The 12514-nt window shown below is 47.3% G+C and overlaps 1 protein-coding gene across 8 annotated transcripts in view; it reads left to right on the plus strand.

Moving 5' to 3' along the window:
• Positions 1 to 12514, plus strand: part of Lmf1 (lipase maturation factor 1) — a 99233-nt gene that overhangs the window by 54333 nt on the left and 32386 nt on the right. For all 8 annotated transcript variants that reach the window (XM_087202845.1, XM_087202846.1, XM_087202844.1 and 5 more), the window contains one exon: positions 12117 to 12182. In XM_087202845.1, coding sequence (XP_087058971.1) covers positions 12117 to 12182 — 66 coding nt within the window. The remainder of the gene's footprint in view (positions 1 to 12116; positions 12183 to 12514) is intronic.

A 12514-nucleotide genomic window follows, 5' to 3' on the forward strand; every position in this document is an offset into this window, starting at 1 on the left:
AAAAAAAAAAAAAAAAAGATACAAACTTCCCACTCAAAGGTGAATAACTTCTGGGAATCTGATGCACAGTATGGTAACTACCATATTGTTAACAATGCTATATTGTCTACTTAGAATTCACTAAGAGTGGATCCTATGTGTTCTCACCACACAAAACAAAGCACTATATGAGGTGATGGATATGTTAAGTAACTTGGTTGTGGAAATAATTTCACAGTATATATATAGTTTTAGTTATAGTTATAATCTATGTCTTAAATACATGCAGTTTTATGTGTCAATTATAGATCGATAAAACTAGAAAAAAAGGTGAGGAAAATAAAAAAACCGAAAAAAAATTCAAGTAAGGTTCATAGTTGAAATTAGTACTGGGGGCCAGGGATTTAGCTCAGTGGTTCCGCTGCCTGCCTAGAAAACACAAGGTCCCAAGTTCGATCCCCAGTACCAAAAAAAAAGAAAGTAGTATTGGATTTACAGGTATACAGGAACTCCATACTACCTGTACAACTGTTCTTCAAGTTTAAGATTTTTCACAAAATGAAACTTTAAAAGTAAGCACATTCAGGACCTGGGGATTTAGCTCAGTGGTCTGCTGCCTGCCTTGTAAGCACAAGGTCCTGAGTTCGATCTCCAGTATCAAATAAAAAATAAAAGGAAGCATATTCAACTTTATGATGTAAATTAAGCAACTTAAATGAAATGGTTAAATTCCTTCCAAGACTAACAGATTAACAAAACTGACAGAAAAAGAAATAAAAATTCTGAATAGTTCTGTGAATTGAGATGATTAAAATAAACAAAAGGCACCCTTCCTACTAAGAAAATTCTGAGCCCAGGAAACATCACTGATGAGTTCTGCAAAATTTCAGAGGAAGGAATCCTCCTGCTCCTGGGATGCTCAGAGATGGGGAGAAGAAGCCCTCCCCACATGCCACAGGTCTCCCTCTGAGCAAGAGAGGATCATGGGCTCCCCAGAAGTCATCAGCAGCTGAACTCAGAAGTATCTAAATGGAAAACCAAGGGTCTGTCCCCTGAACATATAGCCAGTTCAACACCAAGAATCTAATGCAGCCCACCATGTCACCAGACTAAAGGAGAAAGACATAAAATGATACAATCTCTTCAACAAATGTAGAGAAAGCACTAGGAAACATTAAACACTCACTTGTTATTAACAAGCTCAGGATAGAAGGAAACCTCCTCAGCCTAGTAAGAGACAACCATGTCAACTGCCTGTAGCTGACCAACACCTGCCCTATAACCCAGCATCTCCACTCCTAGACATTTACCCCCAGAGAAACGAGAACATGTTCACAAAACTTCCACAGGGACATCTGTGGCAACGCAGTCCACAAGAGCAAGAGGAAAAGCCCATAGTAGCAGAGAGGTTAATCCAACATGCTGAATTCCCACAATGGAAAGAACAAACTGTGGGTGCATGAGGAGCCACAGACAGCCTTAAGATTGCACCAAGAAAGGGAAGCCAGACACAAAAGAGCATCTCTTACTTTGAGACCTAATGTGAGGTCAGTTCACCACAGAGGAGCCCAGGAAGAAAGACATGGGCCAGGCCACATGGTGAAGATGCTGTCCTTGGTGACAGTGTGGAAAGCAGTAATCCCACTGAGCCAGCTTGTCCATGAGATCCCTTGGTTGAGCAACAGACAAAGCCCATGTGCCTTGCACCCTTGGAACACAGTCAGCTCAGCCAGGCATTGCAGCTGGGACTGATGCCATGGAGTGCTGCCCACTCATACTCTGCAGCACTGGGGCCCACAGAGACAGGAATCTGTTTCCACTTCTGTTTTTGGTACCATTGATGTTGAGGTGGCATTAGAAAATGGTCCCCATTGATAGGCCAATTGGGGGACCTGACCTATCGAGGAGAATGCAGGTATTCCAAGGATGTACCTGTGGAGAGCTGTGAAGGTGCCTGGTGGCTCCTTGGATTAGCCACTGCCCTGGGTCTCAGCTGCTTACCCCAAGTGTGCAGCTATGTGAGCTGTGCTGTGGGGTGAGGCCACAGTGGTGGCCACCCTCACCACATACCATCACCATGCCCCACCAAGGACAGTGCAAGTCAGTGGCCTCAGAAACAAAGGGATGAGCCCAGGGCAGCCTCCAGCTGCAGGCCTGGTCAAATTAGAACAGCGCTAAACATTCTCCTCCAACCTGCCCCAGGTGGCTTGAGGTGCCTGTGTTGGAATCTTGTTCACAGGCTTCCCAACACTGCAGGCTGGGTAGGGGCCAAAGTGGAATTCCCATAGTTCTACACAGGCAGAGGAGGAGCAGGTGCTGGTTTCTCTGCCCTCCTTGTTTCCAGCTGCAGGGACAGCACAGGCATGTCTTCCCCATTCCAATGGACATCACCAGCTTTCACCCTTATTACACTGAGACCTTCTCTGTGGGATCTGTGGGCAATGCTCCCATGTTTCCCCTCAACCACATGGAGATAGAGGCTCTTACACTTATGGAAATGGTTAATGGTATGGGTGTTAGCCACTGTAGCTAGGATGATAGATTGCCTTTAATTCTGCTTCTTAAAGAAAAATGCTAATGTAGTTTTTCTCCATCCTGGTTTCTCATACACTGCAGGGGAGGGGCAGGTTTGTACACACTTCCTATACATTCAGAGTAGTACATCAAACACTCTCTGTGGAGCCCAGGCTACTTGTCTGGGGCAGCTACACCCTGTGTTGGGCCAAGGATGGATTTTACATGCAGCACTCTGGAGCTAGAGCTGTCAGATTGCTACATCCTATGAGACGCCAAGAAAACAGCACTCTGCCACTAGGCCTCTTGACTAGAAACAGGGTCCTTGTTGCTGGGGATTCTCATACCTGCACAGCACCCATGGGACCACTTGTGCTTCAGTTTGACCTCTGGAGAGCTGAAATCCTGAAAGCCAGTCTCTTTCTGCCCTCTACTTCCTGTCTGGAAGGGTAGGTGTGCAGCTGTCCCACAGGGCCTGCATATGTGCAGATGCTGCAGCCATGTCTCCTATGTCCTGGTAGAACCTGCTTTAGTATGAGCTTTACCTGAAGAGGCATCACAGTCCCACAGGATAAAGTGAAACCAGAGGACATGTTACTCTGGAAAACAGCAAATTAAAGGTACTGCATCCTAGTGTTCTCCAGAGTCATCAGAGCAGGGACGAGATGGTAGCCTGTGCTGTGGCTTCTATCCCTGGACTGGTCACCCGAACCTACGCTAGCTCCTTAGCTGGCTTTCACTCTGGATTGTTCCTCTACTATTCCTCCCTGAATTATGCTACCATTTCTCTTGATAGTAAGTTAGTTTTATATTACTTCATATTTTAAGAGTTAAGAATTTAAGGGCCAGGGATTTAGCTCAGTGGTTCCGCCGCCTGCCTCGCAAGCACAAGGACCCAAGTTCGATCCCTGATACCAAAAAACAAAACAAAACAAGAATTTAATACCCTTAATTTTTATGGAGCAAAATATGAGCTAAATGAACAGTTTTCAGTGAGAAACACATATTTGCCACAGCTGGGATAGGTTGCTCTTGCATTCTGGAGGGGATTCAATGTGAAAGAGGGACAAGAGTGAGGCCACAGAGTCAGCAGTGATGTGAGGATTAGCATCCTTTGTATACATTGAGGTGACCCTTTAGGCTGCAGAAAACAGGCTAGAGGCCTCTTTCCATGCAGCTTCAGGCTTCCATTTATTAATGTGCAAGACCTTGACCACTGCACACCTATACAGCCTCCAGCTCTGTGGTGCTTACACCTGCCTGGGGCACCAGCAAGCAGGGCCCTCTGATGCTCCCTGTATGAGATGTCTCTGCCCTGTTAACACAGAAGAAGGGCACATCTGAAATGGAGAAAATGTAAACCCACAGGATCAATAGCTTTTAAGTCAATACTGAGCAGAAGCAAAGGACACAGCCAGCTGTGTGACAGAAGACACCATGAGCAGACATCCCTGTGTGACTGCTTTTGAGTCTGAGTTGCTGCTGCAAGGAGTCAGCTGGAAGGTTCTAAAAGCTTTAGGCCTGCAGACTTGACAGGCATAGATGATGTGGGCAGATCCCTTGAAAATGCAGCCACTGAAACTGAGACAAAAGAAAACAGGAAATCTGTATAGCTCTATATCTGGTAAAGAAATTGGATTTGAAATAAAAAACCATGCCAGAAAGAAAACTCTTAACCAAGAGGGCTTCATTGGTGAACTCTGTCAAATATTTCAGGAGGAAATAATGGCAGTTCTACATAAACTCTGCTGGAAAATAATGGAAGAGGAAATACTTCCCAAGTTGTTTTATGTGACCAATGTAACAATGATACCAAAACCCAGTGAGGAATTAACAAAGAGGAAAATCAGAACCCAGCATCCTTCATGAACAGAGGCACAAAAATCCTTTAGAATTGGCAGTTCAAATCTAATAATAAAAGGCATGACTTATCTTAGGAACATGAGATTGCTTTAACATTTGAAAGTCAGTTAATGTCATTCACCAGAGTAACAAAATAAAGATTAACCAATTTTACATCTCAACAAATGCCAAACAAAAGCATATGGTAAAATTCAACACCCATTCATGATGAAGACTCAGCATGGGCAGGCATGGTGGCACACATCTGTAATCACAGCACTCTGGGAGTCTGAGACGAGGTTTACAAGTTCAGGTCCAGCCTGGTCAACTCGGTGACTTAAAGAGATCTTGTCTCACAGCGGTAAAAGCCAGAATCCTAGTTTTCTGAAGATAATAGACAGTTACGCTGGGATAGGCAAAGATTTCTTGGACAAGGCACATATGTACTAACGATTAAAGAAAACAATGTTGATAGGTGGTAGTTTGTTGATATGAAAATTTCATCACAAAAACCTCATTAATAAAATGAATAGGCAAGTCACAGACTGGGAAAACATTTGCAGCACATCTGACAAAACTCACATCTAGGGCATACACATCAATAATAAAGGGAGGAACAAAAGAACTTTGCAAATGAAGGTACAAGATGGGCCAGTGAGGACCTGAAAGCCACGGGACTCTACCTCACACCCGAGATGGGCTGACTGTAAAACACGGTCAGTATCCAGCACAGGTGGGCATATGGGCAGTGAGAATTCTCATTTCAGTTTCACTACTAGGAACATAGCAGTCAGGTACTGGCAGTCATATGGCTCTCTGATAGATGCTGGAGACCTCCACAGGCCCATCAAGGATAGACAAATCATGGTGCATGTATAAGATAAAAGGGGCCAGCCTTTGATGGTGAGGCAGCAGGGTGGACACTGCACAGGAGCCAAGGTGTGGCCGGGCATGTGTCCAAGAAGGTGGCATCTTAGGACAAGCAGGGGTGGATTAACCATTTTTATTTACCATCTAAACGGTGCCAAACAAAAGTAGATGATAAAATTCATGTTTATGATCATTCATGATGAAGACTCAGCGTTGGTCAGGCATGTGGGGCAAGTGTCAAGTGGGGCACAGAACTGAGCAAAAAGGGGTCAGAGAGAATGCTTTCTGGTGATGGGAGTGTTCTGTATCTCATGTAGGCCACTGGTCCTGAACCTGCTTGTTTGCAGTGTCAGAACACATGGACTGAGTGTAGAAGATGGGGCATTTTGCACAAATCATAGCAGAACCGTCTGATGCCAGAACAGGTGACAGTGACATTGTGAGATGCAGCCATGGCAACTGCACACCTTGCTGGTGATGGACAACTGCCTGTTACAACTGCCATTCAGACAGCAAAAGGTGTGCTGTGGCAGTAGCCAAGGTAGGGCCAGGGACAGGATGTGAAAATGTGGCCAGGCAGGTCTTACCAGCTCATCTTCAGAGTGGCCATCGTCCTGGCTGCCAGCAGTGGAAGAGAGGCTTTGTGCTACCTGAGCTTAGGCCGCAGTAGACCTCCCAGAACCCTGGGGCCAGCAAAGGGCAGGTGTGGTAAGGAAAACTAGGGCCTTGTGTGGGCGCCAAGTGTAAACAGGTGGTCACAGAATGGGGAATGGAGAGAGATTTGCGGGGAGAGAAGAGCTGGGTTGCATTGGGGTAAGCAACAGCCCATCCCAGCAGCAGTGGACTGGGTAGGAGGCACTGAGGATGGCATCTGTGTGTGCCACTTCCCCAACTCTGTCCACTTAGTCTCACAGACACTGCCCATCAAGTTCCACCATGGTCCACTTGGCCCATGGGACCTGCCTGCAGCATGTCATCAGGTGTTCTAGACCTTGCCCAGCCCAGTCAAAGAGCTCCTGGGCACTGTCCTGCGATATGTGGGAACACCCACCCTAGGCAGTACCATCTCCCAGACTACTGACCTCTGTCCTAGACAAGCTACAGTTTGGGGCACATGGTTGGGCAGAAGCAACATGTCTCTTTACCTCCAGGTCTGTGCCCTTGTTTGCCAGGACTCAAGGCAGAGTGTGTGACATTGCACAGGGCAGTGCTTTGATATTTGCTAGTGGGTGACTGCAGCATCCCAGCACATACAACCCCCCTCCCCCAGCCTGAGACACTAAGAGGGGGAACCAGATACTGCTGAGGCACAGCCAGGCTAGCCAGGAAGCTCACCAGGCCCATACTGACAGGCCCAGTGACTGTTCTGAACAACATGAACCAGGATTATTTTAAAACCTGTTTCCATGTGAGCAAGCTCCGCCCCCCAGAGTGCTCCAGGCAATGCTCAGGCCCGAGAAGTGTGGGATCGTGGGCAGCACTGAAAGGTTAGCAAATAGGGTGGAGACGCCATTAGGAACGAGTAGAGAAGAACTCGCTAAGGAACAGGGACAAAAACAGGCTTTGATGTTGCCGCCGGGCTCTTTCTTGGAGTCAGAACGCCTCTAGTAAAATCATATTAAATATAATGAAATAAATGTCAGAATGCAGCCTGTCCCTTGAAGACCAGAATCAAACGGATGTCCTTGTCATTTCCCTCATCCTGGGCATCCCAACTCCAAAATGAGAGCAATTATTCTAATTTGTTTTATTGCATTAGCGTGGGCAGAAGTAGAGAAAAGGGGCTTTCTTCCACCTCAGTCATTCTTCATGGAGAGCCTCGAAGGGCAGACCTCTGACACTGGCTCAGAGACATGGTGGGAATTTTTGGAACATGATGTCGGCAGTGTCCTGACCTCTGGCTTCCAGCTGCAAACCTCCACCCCAGGACCCAAGCTGGGGCCCTTTCAAGCTTCTGATCTTCAGCCCTCTGTCTCAGTGCAAAAGGGGGCAGAAAAACAGCCATCCTTAGGGGCTTAAAAAGGCATGAGGCCCCTAACATGGGCAAGGATTTAAGAACCCCCTCCCCACTCCTCACTGCCCCTCCACATAGGCAGTCACACACCAGAGTTGTCATGGTAATTTTCAAAGCAACTGCAGGACCACACAAAACAGCTCCAGCAGCTACACTTCCCGTGTGTGAAACTTTCCATCTGGTGGCTTTCCTGAAGCGAGCTATGCTTACCAGGCACACCTTTGTAGACTGCTCACAAGATCAGAGGAGGGGTTCATTTAATCCCACGTTGTCTGATGAAAAGGAATATAGATAGTGACACTGAAACCTTTTGGATTTTCTAAATTAAGAAAAATATTATCACAGTCAGATGAATGAATTTATGTGGTAGGATAACTTGCTAAGATAGGGCAGTAGCCTCTAGCAGAAGTTGATTATTTACAAAGTTCTGAGTGTTTATGGCAAATCTATACTTCAGAGGCACCAAGTTGCAATGAAAATATCATTCTTTTCATCATTTCTCCCACTAAACCATTAGATCATGGTCGGTTAGGGGCTCTGAGGTAGTGGTGTTTAGGTAGAACTATAGCACATGAGTTCAGTCCAGGGTATTCAGGGCTCATTGCAGCCCTCAGCTCTGCCCGCTTGCAGCTCATGGAGGGTGTTGAGGCTCCACTCACAGGGACAGAGCTTCCCTAGGTGATATGACCAGGTCTTTACTGGACCCTTGGGACCCAGAGCCCCTGAGGTCCAGATTTTTTTTTCTTTGCTGGGAGTTGAACCCAGGGCCCTGCTCATGCAATGCAAATGCTCCACTACTGAGCTACACCCCAGCCATTGGGCACAGCTGAAGCTGAAGTAAGGGCAGTTTGTGAATCTGTAACCTAAGTACATTTGGGTGACACTTCCACCTCTAGCAGCAATTCCCTCATCCACAAGGGCTGGTCTGGCCTGAGGTCTGGCAGGGACAGGGGCTCTGGGTGACACCTGGGGTAGTCCCTCCAAATGTGGAGACAACTGAGTCTTAGGAAGCCACAGAGCATGTGCTTATATCACATGAGTGAACCATGGGGCAGTTACTGCAGCCCTGAGCTGCAGCGTCTTGCAGAGCATGTGAACTTCCTGTGTGGGAGCTCAGATCCTGTAAGGGAGAGACAGTGCTGCAGGTCATGCCTGAGTCCCTACACCTACTCACAGGGCACAGCTTGTCCTCCAGCCTTCTTACTCCAAGGAAGCAAAGGTCTAACTAAGTTCTCACAGAGCAGGAAGAGGCCGTCATCCAGTCTCTCAGGCCAAGGATCCAAAGCAGCATTCAGGCTTTTGTTTCTGTGCTTGAGGCCAGGGCATCTCCATGTTCAGAGTGCATTTTTGAAAAGCACCTGTGTCTCCACTCAATGCAAAATCAAGACGTCTTCTATCAGCCTGAAATGTTCCAGCATCTTGGTGTTGTCTTTCTCAAGCAGAGGGCAGGAGGGTCACAGGACAACTGTAGGTCATTTAGCTCCTGTGGGTCTGGCATGCTGTGGCCTGTCTGTGCCATTTTTCAAAATTAATTTTGAGCTGGAAAAAGCTCAAAGAGGGCTTTGTTCCCTTGACACTTCCTCTGGAAGAAAGAAGCCGTGGAAATCTGACATCTGCAATGCTGGAGTGAGCTGAGGGAGGGGCATAATTATCTTCTACTCCTGGAGGAAGGTTCAGCTTTTTAAGTGTCTCATATCAACTTGGAATTTGAGTGACATCTTAATTATTTTGTTTTTTTTCCCTCTTCCTGGTTTGAATCTCCAAAGAGTCCTGCTCTCGGATTCTGTAGGGATGTGGGATGCTGAGCCAGGCTCACGGACGCCAAGGTGCCACCCACTTTCCTGCCTAGCAGAAGAAGCTATCAGTTCTGCCTAAGTGGATACAGGATGAGTCTCAGGGTGACAGGCTCACTCAGACCCTGGTTGGCCCGACACACCCAACTTGTATGAGTACTAGGGATGTGCAGGGCGGGAGTTATGTCTGGGTGCTGCCTTTTGGTGTCTGTGATCTGAGCAAACCAGTTTCTTCAGACGGACTTGGTCCTCATGGTAACATAGCCAGCAAGTCTCTAAATAGCATTGTTCCCAGGTCATGGAATACAACTCCATGTGACTCTCAGTGTTGCACACTGCTCACCTGTAATGTCAGTGGCAGGCACCCGTGGGGCCTGAGGGACCCTAGAGACATGGACACTGACACAGGAAGTGGCCCCTCTTCCAGTTAAGTGGTGACACAGTGCAGTCCATGCACAGGTGTTCCTGCAGGTGCCCCTGGGCTCTCTCCAGGTCCTCTTGGGATCCCTCGTCTTCCCTCTGGAGGCCAGTTGTCTTCCAGGGTCAGGCCACTATCCCTCTTGGCTCTCACACTTGTGCATCATCCCCAGTTCCAGCCAGAGTATGGAAAGCCCCTGTCTCCTCAGCTGCCTGACGTCCCTCTTGTGTGTCACTTATATTCCTACCCAGGAGTCTGGTTGTACTTCCTGATGACCTCTGCTTGGATCTTGGGCTTTCTAACCAGCCGCACCATGCCATTCCTGAGGTTGGCCTCACACAATGTGCCATGGGTTGGGTCTGGGTTCCAGGGACCCCCTGGGTTTCCATGTTGTATCCTTTCCTATCCTTTCTGCTCCGTACACACCTGTCCTTACCATGCTCACACTCATGGCCTAAGTCTCCACACTGTACTCTCTATTGTTATACAGTGGCCCCAGCCTTGCCAGGGCTGACCCCTCTCCTTCAGCCATCTTTGTCAATCCTGTTCATTTTCAGGCTTGCCTTGTGATATGTCCCCCCAAGTTCATGTGTTCAAATCCTAGTCCTGGGCTGATAAAAGTAGGAGGTGAGGCCTAATACCATCCAATATCTATTTAGGGGAAACCTTTGTGAGTGGAATTAGTGTCCTAATAAAAGAGACCCCAGAAAAACCCTTCACCTTCTTTCTGCCATCTGAGGGCATAGCAAGAGGTCAGCCATCTGCAACCCAGAAACAGACCCTCACCAGAACCAACTATCCCAGCCCCCTGACTTCAGATTTCTAGTCTGTGAGAAATAAATTTCTGTTGTTTATAAGTCACCCATCTGTGGTATTTTATTATAACAGCCTGAGTAAACCCCTACTGGCCTTTTTTCTATGCACCTCTAACATGCCTGTCTAGCCCTACTAGAATGTGGCCTCTTTTGGGCCCACCTGGACCTCATGGGCACTCAGTCCAGGTCTGCAAGTGAATGGTGGGTAAATTGATGGATGAGTGGATAGAGGGTGCGTGGATGGCTAAGTGGATACTGGATAGATGGTGGATGAGTGGACTGATGATGGATGGATGGATGGATGGATGAATAGGTTATTGGATGGATAGTGATAGAAGAGAAAATGTTCTGTAGATGATGAATGTATGGATGGATGGGTCAGTGGATGGATGATGGAAGGATAGGTGATGGGTGGAAGATGGATAGATGAATGATGGGTGGGTGATGAGTGGATGGATGAATAATGAATGGGTAATGATGGATGGGTCATAGATGGATGAGTGATGGGTGGGTGGATGGGTGATGGGCAGATGATGGCTAGATGGATGATGGATGGACCATGGATAAATGGATTGATTATGGACAAGTGGATGTTGTATGATAGTTAAGTGATGGATGGATAGGTAATGAGTTGATGGATGATAGATGGATGGATGAGTAATGGATAACTGATGAGTAGATGGATGATGGATAGATGTGTGATGAGTGGATAGATGATGGACGGGTGATGGGTGGGTAGATGGATGATGGACGGTTAATGGGTGATTAGTAGATGGTTGATGGATAGGTAGATGATGAATGATGAATAAATGATGAATGGATGATGAGTGGATGGACAATGGATAGGTAGATGATAGATGATGGGTGGATGATTGATGGGTGGATGGATAATGGATGGGTGATGAGTGGATGGATGATGGATGGGTGGATGGGTGATGGGTGGGTGGGTGGTTAACAGGTGACGGGTGGGTAATGGATGAGTAGATGATGGATGGGTGATAAGTGAATTACGGATGAGTAAGTGGATGAGGAATGAGTAGATAGATATAGCCAATCCACCTTTTCCAGGGATAGGCATAGCTGCAGGAAGCACTGTCTCTGGAGAAGACTGGGCTTCTTTCTCTAAAATCATTTCTTACCTTGCATCATAGTTCATATGGAAGAGATAGAAATTAGAACCAAATCTCTACATCTCTGGCTAAGGTTTTAGTTCTAGCAGGAAACAGTTGTTTCTGACTTGGAAATGAATGAGTCACCTGATACTGCTGGTGCTTGAGAGAAAAGGGACAAGGCACATGTGCTGACCTCCTCCCTGGAGACACTGCTCAGGGTGACTGAGCCAGGGCTATGGGCGCACTCCTGTAATCCCAGCTACTTGGTAGGAAGATTGTGAGTTCAAGGCCACTTTGGGCAACTTAAGCCCCTATCTCAAAATAAAAAATAAAAAGGGCTGGGGATATAGGTCAGTGGGCGAAGGCTTGCTTAGCATACGCAAGGCCCTATGTTTGAGCTGTACCACCAAAAAAAAAAAGTCCTGAGTGTGCCTTCCATAAAGTTTGGTTAAATTTTACTTTTTAGAGTGTTCATATTCTTTCACAGCACAGGCTTTCTGGTGTCATAGATGTCCACTTTTTTTTATATTGTTTTGGTTTGGTTTGGTTTTTTGTTTTGTTTTGTTTGAAAGGATCTTTCTAAGTTGCCCAGGTTGGCCTGAAATTTTCAGTCCTTCTGTCTCAGCCTCCTGAGTAGCTGGGATTACAGGCCATGTGCCACCGTGCCTTTCATGGTCCACTTTCATCCTTGGGAGCTGGTTTTACCAGGCCTGACGATGTTCTGGCCATGCCTGATGCTCTGCTTTCTCACCTCTACAGGGCCTGATCAAAATCCGGGGTGACCAGTGCTGGTGGGACCTCACCTGCATGGACTACCACTACGAGGTAAGAAGCACACTGGCCACCACAGTGCTGCTGCACACATCCAGGATGTTCTACCTTTCGTTAGGCAGTCGGCCTGAAGCATTTGCAGAGGTCCCTGCTCACTAGGCTGGTGGGATGGGCACTTGACCTACCCTGGAGGCAAGTCGAGCTGATTTTCCCAAGCCCCTGGGCCAAGCTGGTCACTTCTGGACCTTCTGGAGCTGCATTACAGTCCACTCTTCTCTGGCAGGCATGGCTGCTTCCATATTGCTCTCCCAAATGCCCCATCTCAGGCCTCAGCCCAGGGCTTCGGACACAACTACCAGGCATAGGCCCAAGTCAGAGCCTTGAAC

Source organism: Heterocephalus glaber, unplaced genomic scaffold, assembly GCF_053883595.1.
Source record: "Heterocephalus glaber isolate CG9 unplaced genomic scaffold, H.glaber_assembly_v1.0 deba00001781, whole genome shotgun sequence".
Lineage (NCBI taxonomy): Eukaryota > Metazoa > Chordata > Mammalia > Rodentia > Bathyergidae > Heterocephalus > Heterocephalus glaber.